Source organism: Jaculus jaculus, chromosome 12, assembly GCF_020740685.1.
Source record: "Jaculus jaculus isolate mJacJac1 chromosome 12, mJacJac1.mat.Y.cur, whole genome shotgun sequence".
Classification (NCBI taxonomy): Eukaryota; Metazoa; Chordata; class Mammalia; order Rodentia; family Dipodidae; genus Jaculus; species Jaculus jaculus.
Window position 1 is genome coordinate 41,922,635 of NC_059113.1, and position 13,095 is coordinate 41,935,729.

General features: G+C 48.6%; 2 protein-coding genes across 3 annotated transcripts in view; one reads left to right on the forward strand and one right to left on the reverse strand.

The window, feature by feature from the left end:
* The window catches only part of Erich1 (glutamate rich 1), a 105,840-nt gene extending 105,305 nt beyond the window's left edge, over positions 1-535 (reverse strand). The window contains exon 1 of one of the 2 annotated variants that reach the window (XM_045131628.1): positions 455-535. In XM_045131628.1, coding sequence (XP_044987563.1) covers positions 455-476 — 22 coding nt within the window. In that variant the 5' untranslated portion in view covers positions 477-535. The remainder of the gene's footprint in view (positions 1-454) is intronic. The other variant, XM_045131629.1, reaches the window with a different exon arrangement.
* A 10,399-nt stretch (positions 536-10,934) lies between these two features.
* The window catches only part of Dlgap2 (DLG associated protein 2), an 802,536-nt gene continuing 800,375 nt past the window's right edge, over positions 10,935-13,095 (forward strand). Inside the window, exon 1 of the mRNA XM_045131440.1 lies at positions 10,935-11,000. The gene's annotated coding sequence lies outside the window, so the exon portion shown is untranslated. The remainder of the gene's footprint in view (positions 11,001-13,095) is intronic.

Genomic DNA, 13,095 nt, shown 5'->3' on the forward strand with positions numbered 1-13,095 from the left:
TCCCCTCTGCCCTCGCGTCCCCTCAGATACAACATCCCCTCAGACCTCGCGTCTCCTCAGACCCAGCATCCCCTCAGACCCAGCTCAGGGTCCGTGTCTCCTCAGACCCAACGTCCCCTCAGGCCCCGCGTCCCCTCAGATCCAACGTTCCCTCAGACCGCGCGTCCCTTCAGACCCAACGTCCCCTCAGACCTCGCGTCTCCTCAGACCCAGCGGCCCTTCAGACCCAACGCCCCCTCAGATCCAACGTCTCCTCAGACCTACCGTCCCCTCAGACCTCACTTCTCCTCAGACCCCGCGTTCCCTCGGTCCCAGAGTCCCCTCAGATCCAACGTCCTCTCAGACGCCGAATCCCCAGATACCTACCACGCTTCTTACAGCCACGCCCCTACCCTGCCGTCTCCCCTGTTCCCCATACGTTCCCGGCTTCCTTCCACCCGCCATCTAGGCCTACCTTGCCTCCGGTGGGTCGACATGACACCTACACAAGCTGGTGCGCGGCGGCAGTAGAAGTAGTACAACTCACCGCGGACGTTTCCGGATTCCGCCAGTTAAGCCCGCCCACCATCACAAGAATGTCCAATCGTGATCCTAGTTCTCTGATCTGCTGGCCAATCGTGTGCCTCTTAATGTTGATTGGCTACTGCGGAGGGGGCGGTCTCTCAGTCCCTGCCTCCGGGAGCATCACTACGGGGCCTGCGCAGAAGGATGGCGGTTGAGGCGGCGGGTTCTCCAATAATGGTGTCCTGAGAACCCAGTGTGGACTGCAGAGGATCACGTGTGTTACTTACTCTGCTCACCAGCAGGGTTAGGGCCGCGAGAAAAGACACTGCCGAGGGTTGGAAGACCTGAACGCTTGAAGGACACTGAGTCCTTTCTCTGCTTACCGCCACCCAGGCACCTGCGGTCAGTCCACCCGTCGCCCTTCTTCACCCGCCCTGCAGGCTGCACTTGAGAACCCGCGCCGCAGTGGGGCGTTGCTGTCACCCCCTGCCCTCTGCTCTGGGTCCCTGCACTTCGGGGTTTCTTTCTCTTGAGAGAATTGTTTTTAGTCCCAGCCATGCTACTGCCCTGGACCCTTTGGATGTCGTTGATGTGTTACCTCTCATTCTTAGATTCGTTCTTCAGAAACATGACGTCTGGTGTCTACACGTCTGGCACGAATTCTGCACGTCTGTGAATGGTACGACGAGAAAAGAGCAAGACAGAAAGATTGGAAGGACTATATGTTAAGGAGAGGAGTGCTATGGAGAAAAAAAGATGCAGGGGAACGGATGCCTTGGAAAGTAATCTGAGCACACCGCTTGAACAGGTGAAGGAGGAAAACCCGAGAGTATGAAGAGGTTATTCCAAGCAAAAGGAAAAACAATTGCAGTTCAAGGAGATGTCTGCGTATGTGTTTGGAGATCAACAGCCAGTGTGAGGTCAGAGAAGACAAAATTGCAGAGAGCTGAGCAGCTTTGGACATCCCAGGAAGATGTGGAAAGTCATTGATCGGTTTTGAACCCAGAAGTGAAACTGCTGCATGTTTTAAAGAAGAGGCTTGGGTTGGAGAGATGGCTTATCGGTTAAGCGCTCGCCTGTGAAGCCTAAGGACCTCGGATCGAGGCTCGATTCCCCAGGACCCACGTTAGCCAGATGCACAAGGGGGCGCACGCATCTAGAGTTCGTTTGCAGTCGCTGGAGCCTCTGGCGTACCCATTCTCTCCTCTCTCTCTCTCTCTCTCTCTCTCTCTCTCTCTCTCTCTCTCTCTTTCTCTCTCTCTCTCTGTCTCTCTCTCTGCCTCTTTCTCTGTCACTCTCAAATTAAAAAAAAAAAGAGGCCTTAGCCACTCTGCTGAGAGTAGTTTTTAGTGAGAGGAAACATGGAGACCAATTTCACTTAGTCGTAGTAATGAAGATGCCTGTAGCTAGCATCTGAGGGGCAATGATGGATCTTGTGGGAAGAGGTAGTCGGTTATGGAAAAAAGAGATTTTCCAGATAGGCTTGATTGGATTGTGATAGAAAAAGGTAAATTTGGGGCCTGAGAGATGGTTTACAGTTAAGGTACTTGCCTGCATGTGAAGCCTAAAGGTACTTCCCTGTGTGTGAAGCCTAAGTACCGAGGTTTGATTCCCCAGAAGTAAGCCAGATGCACATGGTGGTGCATGTGTCTGGAGTTCGTTTGCAGTGGATAGAGGCCCTGGAGTTCTGTCTCTCTATCTATCATAAATAAATAAATGAAAAGGAAAATTTATAATAGCTTCAAGGTTTTGATTTGAAAGCAGAATGTTTCAGCTGATGTGGAAACCCTTGGAAGGATCTTTTTGGGTGGTGCTGTGCAGCTTGAAATACAGTATATAGAAACATAGGAGATCATGAAGGAACTGAATGTAGGCAGAAAAGTTAAAGAATTGAGACCTTACAAAGACCTTTAACCTTTGGAAGGTAGGGTGATGAGGAGGCTCCAGCTGTGGCTCCTGAGGAGTTCCTAGAGAGAAAAAGGAATGACAGCCCTACTGAAGCCAAGTCAAAGAAGGAATCATTTGAGCTGGAGCACTCAGCTGTTAAGGCAATTGCATGCAAAGCCTAACAACATTGGTTTGATTCCCCAGTACCCACTTAAAACCATATGCAGAAAGTGGCACATGCATCTAGAGTTAGTTTGCTACAGCTGGAGGCCCTTGTGTGCTCATTCTCTCACTGTGTTTGTCTCTCTTCCCTCTATCTTTCTCTGCTTTCTAATAAATAAAAATATCTTAAAAAGAAGCAACCATCTATTTCAAATGATGTTAATGGATCAAGATGAATGTGGATTATGCACAATTGGACTTGTTAAGGATAATTTTTTTTTGAGGTAGGGTCTCATTCTAGCCCAGGCTGACCTGGAATTCACTATGTAGTCTCAGGGTGGCCTCGAACTCATGGTGATTCTCCTACCTCTGCCTCCCGAATGCTGGGATTAAAGGCATGTGCCACCACGCCCAGCTAAGGATAAATTTTAAGGGACTTTTGTTACAGTAAATTTGTTGGAATGATAGAAACAAAAGCTTTATCATTAACTGCAGTGGAGAAACTGAAGGCATTGCATACTGACCACTTTTTGGAGGTTCCAGGAAAATGGGGTCATCTATCTGGTTATGATGGTTGATCTCTGGTTGTCAATTTGACAGGATGTAGAATCACCATGGAAACAAAATCTCTGGTCATGTTTATGATGGATTTTCAAGATTAGGTGGGAGGACCCACCCTAACTGTGGCTGACACCATACCAGAGAGCTAACTGAGCATTGCATTCATCACCATTCTGCTTCCTCACTGTTGAACTGACTGTGACAGCTTCTGCCACCCTGCCTTCCCTTCCATGATGGATCTGGAGCCATAAGCTAAACTAAATCTTCCCACCCTTAAACTGATTTTTGTCAGGTATTTTGTCTTAGCAACAAGAAGGTAACTGATACACTTTTTTTGTTGTTTAACACAAGCACAAAGACGATTTGTATGTCTGTTTGACTTGATCAAATTGATATGGAGAAATGACTACTGAAAGAGAAAATAAATGCTGGGATAGTGCTCTTGATTAGGCATCCTGAACTTGTTACTTTCCACTTCATCATTCAAGCCTGTACTGGACTTTTGCACCTTCCAACATCTTTCTAGGAGCCATGTATTTCCCTTCAGCCCTGCTTCTTTTGAGTTTTCTGCACCCAAACTTCTCTAAAGAGTTGAGTACCAATATACTGTCCACTTTGACATCTTCAGTTGATTTTGTAGCCCAATCCATTTCCTCTACTACTACTATATCTGTTCTTGCTACAGTTCCCAAGTACTTCTATATTATGAGCTCAAACACTTAGTATCACTCCTGTCTCTCAGTGGCATTATCCACTCAACTGCTAGGCTAGCCTTGGGGTCATGGTTGCTTCCCTCCCTCCTCTGCCCACATAATCCAACTAGAAAAATCACATCTAATTTGTGTTTCATTTCTCACTAGGATTTCCTTTAAAGTTGATTTCTCAAGTCCTATTGTTTACCCAGTCTTCCCTCCCCACTATCTCTTCTGTTGATTGAAGCCAAAAAGATCTTTAAGAAAATATCTCACTGTTAAGAACTAGGGAGATGATTCAGTAAGGTGCCTTTCAGACAAATAGGAAGATCTGAATTTGGATCCCCAGCAACAGGCATCGTGGTGCATGCTTGTACTGCTTGGGAGGTGGAGATAAGGAATCCCTGGGGCTCACTGGGTACCAAGTCTAACATAATCAGTGAGCTGTAGTCTCAGAGACCCTTCCTCAATACATAAGGTGGAGAGTGATAGAGGGAGACACCAGGTGTCACCTGTAGCCTCCACATGTACATGCACCCCCCACAATGTACCCACCCACATACAAATATGCATACACATATACATGCACACCACACTCACATAACCAAAAAAAAAAAAAATCTTACTTCCATTCAAAAATCACTTAGTGTCATCCATTACAAAATGATGATACCAAAAAATGCAGATGCAGAGGAAGAATTTGACAAAATTTAATACCTGTTCATGATTTAAAACAACATACTCCTTAGCCAATCAGAAATAGACAGCAACTTCTTCAACTTGATAAAGAACATCTACAAAAACTCTGCTGCTAACATCATCAGGCAAAAAACTAAAAGCTTTCCCACTAAGATCAGAAACAAGGCAAGGATGTTCCCTCTCACCACTGATTTTTATTTAAAAATTTTTTATTGACAGCTTCCAAAATTATAGACAATAAACCATAGCCCCCACTACCCCCACACAAATCACCCTCCACCATATACCCTCTCCTTTCAATTAATTTCTCTCTTATTTTGATGTCACCTTTTTTCCTCCTATTATGAGGCTCTTGTGTAGGTACTGCCAGGCACTGTGAGGTCGTGGATATCCAGGCCATTTTGTGTTTGGAAGATTACATTCCCTTCCTTTGGCTCTTACATCCTTTCTGCCACCTCTTCCTCATGGACCATGTTGCAGTCAGGTTTGCATTTCTGGCAGAAATCACCCAACCAAGAGCAGCTGTTGGGGGAAAAAAGGGTTTATTTTGGCTTATAGACTCGAGGGGAAGCTCCATGATGACAGGGGAAAATGATGGCATGAGCAGAGGGTGGACATCACCTTCTGGCTAACATCAGGTGGACAACAGGAACAGGAGAATGTGCCAAACACTGGCAAGGAGACAGTGGCTGTAATACCCCTAAGCCTGCCCCAGCAATACACTCCCCCCAGGAGGCTTTAATTCTCAAATCTCTATCAGTTGGGAACCTAGCATTCAGAATGCATAAGTTTATGGGGGACACCTGAATCAATACTACAGACCCTGAGCTTTGGAAGGTGTGATAGAGATGTCTCAGTGTTAAAATACTCCACTGTCATTTCTTTGCAGCACTGTGTTGACTTTTGAGTTATTCCTGTGGTCACTGCCATCTGAAAAAGAGACGTTTTTCTAACCAAAAGTGAGAATAGCATTAATATATGTCACCACTAATTTTTTTTTTTTTTTTGAGGTAGGGTCTCACTCTAGCCCAAGCTGACCTGGAATTCACTATGAAGTCTCAGGGTGGCCACAAACTCATTGTGATCCTCCTACCTCTGCCTCCCGAGTGCTGGGATTAAAGGCATGCACCATCACGCTGGGCTCTAATTTTTAATATCACACTAGAAAGCATAACAAATGTAATAAGACAAGGGAAGGAAGTAAAAGAAATATGGACATGGAAGGCATAAGACCTTATCTGCAAATGACGTGAATGAAATCTTATTGTCCTATGCAGAATCCAAATTGAATTTCATTGTGTTTAAGATATTATTCTAAGTCCCTTAAATGTTTTACAACTCCTCCCACTCACATTCATGCTAGTTGTTACTCAGTTCTGTTTATTCTATTAATTTAGAAGAAAAAGCATCAAGTCCTTCCATGCCCCTGGATCTTCAGACCTGCTTTTCCTTCCACCAGGAACCCTTTCCTCACATCATCAAAAAATTATGTTTTTAAAATTTTTTTGGTTATTTTTATTTATTTATTTGAGAGCAACAGACAGAGAAAGAGGAAGAGAGAGAGAGAGGAAAAGAGGGAAGGAGAGAGAGAGAGAGAGAGAATGGCATGCCAGGGCTTCCAGCCACTGCAAATAAACTACAGATGCCTGCACTACCTTATGCATCTGGCTTATGTGGGTCCTGGGGAATCGAGCCTCAAACCAGGGTCGGTAGGCTTCACAGGCAAGTGCTCAACTGCTATGCCATCTCTCCAGCCCTAAATTATGTTTTTCCTAGGGGCTCTGGCAGATGCCGACCCCTGACTTCACCCTATTTGTATCAAACCTTAATGGTGACTTTCTTTGATATTGTTGATATTGCTCAGCAGAGAAAATAGAGGGTGAGGGAGTGAAACTCTCAGCCACTGGAGGATGGAAGCCAGCAGAAAACATTCAGCCTTCCCATTATGAAATGCATTCCATAGTATTCCTCAGAGAATCCTCAGCAGAATTGAGCTCCACTTGCTTGCAGGAGAGACCAACCTGCTAATGCACCTTTTAAACAATTTTTTTTTGTTCATTTTTATTTATTTGAGAGTGACAGAGAGAATGGGTGCGCCAGGGCTTCCAGCCACTGCCAACGAACTCCAGACATGTGCGCCCCCTTGTGCATCTGGCTACGTGGGTCTTGGGGAATCAAGCCTAGAACAAGGGTCCTTAGGCTTCACAGACAAGCGCTTAACTGCTAAGCCATCTCTCCAGCCCCTAATGCACCCTTTATTAACTTTCCTTCCTGTCTTACTTGTTCTACTTCTGTCTAGTTTCCTTGGCTGCATTGCAAACCATGGGCACTGAAATTCATATCTCAGGACCTGCTAGGGAAGAACCTAAAGTAATATTGAGCCTAACGACATCTTCAGACTACTCTCTTGACATCAGAAACATTAGCTGCCCTTTTTGTTCTCCAATAACACCTTGTATCTTTCCTTCAGAAAAATGAAATTCATGATGATGTGTTGTGCCTGTAATTTTTGTATATGTACATTTGTATGCGTTGTGCGTATGTGTGGGCACATGTGTGTGTGGGTGCACTTGTATATGTGTGTTTTGAGGCCAGAGGTCAACATCAGGTGTCTTCTTTAAACATTCTCTGCCTTATTACATTGAGACAGGACTTCACACTGAACTCACTGATTCAGCTAGACTAACTAGTCAGCTTACCCTGACAACCTACCTCCCAAATGCTGAGATTATAGGCATGTATGGCTACATTTGGCATTTATATGTGCTGGAGATCTGAACTCATGTCCTCATACTTGCCTGGCAAACACTACTGACTAAGCCATTCCCCCCTTTTTTGTCTATACTGTTTTTTAAAATTATTGACAACTTCTATACTTACAGACAATAAACCATGATATTTCCCTCCCCTCCCCCATTTTCCATTTCACAACTCTGTTCTCCATCATATCCTCTCCCTCTCTCCATTAGTCTCTCTTTTATTTTGATGTCATTGTCTTTTTTTACTATTATAAGGGTCTTGTGAAGGTATTGATAGACACTGCAAGGTCATGGATATTGAGGCCAATTTCTGTCTTGTCAGTTGCATTGTAAGGAGTGATACCCTTCCTTTGGCTCTTACATTCTTTCCGCCACCTCTTCCACAATGGACCCTGAGCCTTGGAGGGTATGATAGAGATGTTTCAGTGCTGAGCATTCATCTGAGGGCAGTTTGGTGAGAATAATATTTGCATTTAGTCAGACAAGAGAGGGCTTTATACCCCTAAGGCACATGACCTCCCTTGCAATAGGCTTTTGATGAGGTTTTCAGTACCAGTCATGTATTCCCTCCCTCAGAGCAGGCCTCCAGTCCAATGATAGAGCAGTTGGTTTCCCCTAGAGCAGACATGCCACTATTGCACCCATTTTTGGTCATTTGTCCTGTCTGGCCAAACTTGAGCTTCCAGTTTCCACTGTTTTCACTGCTGACGACTTCTGTCTCCAATAAGGCTGCAGGCGGTGCAGCTTTTTCCAGCTTACAGTTGCCTAGTCTACAGGGAGGAGATTTTCAGCTCAGCACCAGCTTGATTTTTCAGTGACCTTGCTGCCCATGCATGTGAAGTGTTCAGCAATAGGGTCTTACCATCTGTTATTTGTGGGAAACCAAGGACCTTGGCAAAGCCTGTAGTGTTTTGGAGGCAGCAGAGACCTCCCTGGCCAACAACTCACTGGTAGGTATCCCATCCCTGGCACTGAAAATTTTCTAGTAGCAGTCTATGGCTTCTGGATGTGCCACTATCCAAAGAAGTAGGCTTTCATATGTCTTAGTCAGAATATCTTGAGTTTTGATTGACCCTCCCCCCACCCTTCTCTTACTCAATGTCTTCCCCTGGCTTCACTTGGGTCATTCCACTCCCTGTGATCTGTTCTTCTACTTACATATATACAATATCATCCCCTAAAGTCCTTCATTCTCCTCCCTCCCTTATAGCCTTTATTTCCAGCTTACTAGCCTCTGCCACTTCTCCATTTTTTAAATCTTTATTTTTATTTTTATTTATTTATTTGCGAGTGACAGAGAGAAAGAGGTAGAGAAAGGGGGGGGAGAGGGGATTGGCACGCCAGGGCCTCCAGCCACTGCAAATGAACTCCAGACGCGTGTGCCCCCTTGTGCATCTGCCTAACGTGGGTCCTGGGGAATCAAGCCTTGGACTGGAGTCCTTAGACTTCATAGGCAAGCGCTTAACCACTAAGCCATCTCCAGCCCCACTTCTCCATTTTTAATACGTCTTTTTTTTTTTTTTTTTTTTTGTAGACTGGAAGGTTCATGTGTCTAGGGACAGTCTCCTTTTCTGCTTAGATCATACATTCAGAACACATCCATACTTGGGAGGCTTGGATTTACTTCATTGCTGTCGTTGCATAAGAGAACAAAGACAGAGACAAACAGAGTGCAGAAGAGTAAAGGGGCAGTCCAGTTTTAAGTAATGATCTGGAATCTGGACTTTGGTTGAAGATTGGCAAGCCACAATTCACTATTTTAAAAAATGTTTATATTTATTTGCAAGCAGAGAGAGAGAGAGAGAAAGAGAGACAGAGAGAGAGAGAGAGAGAGAGAGAGAGAGAGAGGAAGAAGTAGAAGAAAAGAGAGGAGAGGAGAGGAGAAGAGGAGAGAGGAGAGAGGAGAGAGGAGAGAGATTGAGAGAGGTAGGACTTCCAGCTGTTGCAAATGAACTCCAAGTGCATGTGCCCTTTTGTGTATCTGGCTTTACATGGGTACTGGGGAATTCAACCCAGGTCATTATGCTTTGCAAGGTAAGTGCCTTAACTGTCGAGCCATCTTTCCAGCCCTCAATTTGCTTGTTTTTGATAGTGAAAACAAATTGAAGGGTCCTAGAAACACCAAAAGTTATACTGATCAGAATTCTTTTGTTCATCTATGTATCCCTCATCATTAGGCACTTAAAAAAAAACCCCTGCAATAGATTAATACTGAACATATAAAAATGGTGACTGTTTTTGTAAAGATTTTGGAAGTTTGGAAAACATTGATTTGTCCACATGTTTCTCTTTTATTCCACCCCCTCCCATTTATCTTTGTGTTTAAGTTTTGGCCACATTTAAAAGTCTTATTTAAGCTTCTCGAAAAATCAAAAAAAAAAAAAAAAAAAAGATGGAGCCCAGTGAATTGACCAAGATCAGGTAGCTGCACCATGGGAGTGCCTAGAGCCAAGCCAGGTCTCTAGATATCGGTATCTTGCTTTATGCCACCTTAACTTCCTTTTGACTGTCTTCGGATTTCAGAGGACCATTCCTACGAATCTCAGGGCAAGCTGACTAGCTAGTCTAGCTGAATCAGTGAATTCAGTGTGAGGTCTTGTCTCAATGTAATAAGGTGGAGAGGAATTAAGGAAGACATCTGATGTTGACATTTCTCGCAATTCGGTTAATAATGCTGCAGACTTTGTCAGACTGATGTGGGTTGTGATGACAACTCTTATGGGATGAAGGGACGAATTCTCTTCTCCCCTTTTCTTCGCTCCTGTCTTCTATCTGTTATTGAAGCAAACAGAGCGGGTGGCGGACAATCTGACGGCCACTCTTACTCGCGTCCGGCCCTCATTTATTAGTAACGACTGCTGTTCAAGGCCCGTTGTCAGCTGTGGGCACAGTACCAGCACAGTTCACGTTCTGGGAATTAGCTTGCGGAAGCAGCGGGAAGGTTCCATTTCCCAGAGTCGTGGCGCACGCCCGCGGTGGTGGGATGTCTCACAAGAAGACTTGCGGAGCACCCTCTCTCTGCCCTGAGCGCCTCACGGGTGTGGACTTTACACACTGCCCAGGAGTCGAGCGCACGACTGAGGCTACCAATCGATCCCTCATCTCCGTTCAAGCTAGAACCGGACTCCCCCACCCCCTCCCAGGCGTTGTGTGTGTGTTCCCATGCCAACTTCCAAGCTTGCTAAACACGTGCGGTGCAGACCTTCCTCTTTCTCCCCTCCGGGCACCGCAACTGTCCCCGAGTGACCCAGGGCTCTCCGCGCAACAGTTGGGGCCCGCGGTGCGCTGCCTCGGCAGCGGACTGGCGGTGCGCGCGCCCTGCCTGTGCGCGCCCGGAGGCCAGGAGGCTGGGCGGCGGGGCGGCGGGGTAGCATCCGCGCGGCGGCCTGGGCGCTCCCCCAGGCGCGCGGGCGCCCGGCCCTTCCCCAGATGGAGCCGCGCGCCGGCCGCCCCCCAGTGCGCCGGTGCCTCCCCGGGCGCCGAGTGCGCAGGCGCCGGCCGTGAAGACCGACCGTGCGGCGGGCTCGAGCGCGGTCGGAGCGCGCGGCGGCGGCGGAGGCAACAGCGGACAGACAGACAGACCGCGGACCGGACGGACGCCCGGACCCACCGACGCTCGAGCCTGGGAGTTGGCTGCGGAGCCGCGCGCGCCACCTGTCCTGAGGGGTGGCTAACTCGCCATGTCTCCCGGCACCTGCTGAACTAGGAGCGCCCGACGATGTCGGCACTGAGGAAGGTGCGAGAGGCTCGGGGGGCTTCAGGGACAGGGCGCGGGGAACCTGGGCTCTGGGTGGCCAGAGCCATCGTGGCGGGGAGTGGGGGCCAGCGCGGCGTGTGTGATCCGCGGGAGCCCTGCTGGGGCGGTTGGGTTGAGGGCACGGGTGTGTGTTGGGGGGTGGGTGGACGGCTTGGGACGCACCGCCCGAGTGCAAGGTAACCTCCAGTGCCGGTGCTAGGGGTTCTTGAGCTGCGGCGTCGTGGCTGTGGACAAGGGTTGTTGGGACTCGGGGCTCCCCAGGGTGCAGGAGCAGTGGCGGAGCCAGGAGCCTCCGCGGAGGTGTGAAATTCCCCGCTAGGCGCTGCGGGCAGGGGGCGCAGACTTGGGGCTCCAGCGGGCGAGGGGCTGCACACCAAGCGCTGGTGGTGGGGCTGCCTGGAGCGAGTGGGGGCGTCAGGCAGCGATGAGCATCCGCTGTCGCCTAAGCCCAATTGGGCACGCTGACCCAGACTGGGAATGAATGGAAGGAAGGTGCCTGGAGCCCGGGCTGCGCGCGGGGGTCGCGGAGGCGGGGAGGGGCCACTTGTGACGGGTTGCAGCAGCTGTCGCCATAAGAGCTGGGCTCAGTCAGGGGTGCGCGCAGGGAGGGGGTGGCCGCCGCTCCGCTCTCCAAGTGCGAGCGGGGAGCACGGGGGCTTTTTTAGGGGTGGTTGCTAAGCGAGGCGCTACCCAGCGCGAGGTTTTGTAACTAAGCCTCCCCCGGCCGCGCGGCTGTTGCTGTTCTCGGGCTTCTTCCCTAACGATCGCGGGAGAAATAATGAGGATGTAATTATTACATCCTTGCGCGGCGACGGGGTGGGGGTGGCAGGCACCCGCCCCTCTGCCTGGTGCGGGCCAGGTGTGGCCAGGCTATGCGGGGGCGCTTCTTCCACCCAGCTAGCTGTCCGCTTGGAGCGGCTGGTCAGAGGGAGATGCCTGGGAGCCGCGGGGACTGGAGACCCTGGCGGAGTTGCCAGAGGTGGGCAGGGGCGGCCGGCGGCGCCTCCGCGCGCGCGCACCGAAGGTCGCAGGTGGAGGGGAGCTGGCTGTGCCGCGGCCGCTCCGCCATTCGCACCCGAAACTCACACCACCACCCAGAGTAGCTTTTCCACACTTCTTGGTGAGCATGGTGTCAGCTGCCCCCAGGTCGCTTCTCTCAAATGAATGGCTAATTCTAGCCAGGGTTGAAATCCTCATACCTGACTTAGAGGAGGATGTCTTGTATGGATTAAAAATAAAGCCACGGGCAGAGAATTCACCCTCCACGTTGATGAACTCTGCCAGCCCGGCTGTGGGCGTTTCAGAGCTTGAGATTAAAGCGCAGCAGTCCCCCCCCCCCCCACCTTCTTCCTGGAGTCGCAGGAGGTGGGAGGGAGCTCCCTGGACTTGGGCCTTGGGGCTTGTTCTCAGCGACCAGCGCGGGAGCCTCATCCTGCAACCTTTAATGTGACAGGAACCTTGGACCCCAGTGACTTGTGCTTTACGGAAGACTCTTATTGTGCTGCTTGTGAATTACTTGCATTTGCAATTAGGAAACAACCTCGTATCTCTGCATGGTTCTGGTCCGAATGAGTACAGGACCTGTTCAGACTGTGCATAAGTCTGGGCTGACTTTACCTCCCCTGACAATATGTAGATTTAAAGTTTTAAAAGATTTAAAGATTTAAAGTGCATTATAACACGCTTTTCATCTTCATATTCTTTGCGGAAGGTGCTGCATAGCCAAGGCGAAAAAATATAGTGAAATGATGAAAATATGGTAATTTTTGGCAGGTCAAGTTGTTACTCTGGTGTTTAAAAAATGTCATTAATCAGGATTTTCCAGTAGTCGAATCGTCTTGTGCAGGCAGCTGGGTGACTCACAGATTTGGCTCCCATGGTAATTGTAGAGTGTTCATACCACTTCCTTTTGGATGGTGTGACTTTTTCCTTACTTGAAGAAGAACAAATTATAATATTTTATATTCCACATCTGGCTGCATGGCTGGCAGGCCATGGGGAATGCTCTGCTCAAGTACATCTCGCCTGGGCGAAGCATGTACTTAATGGGGGGGGGGGATAGTCCAGCCCTAGC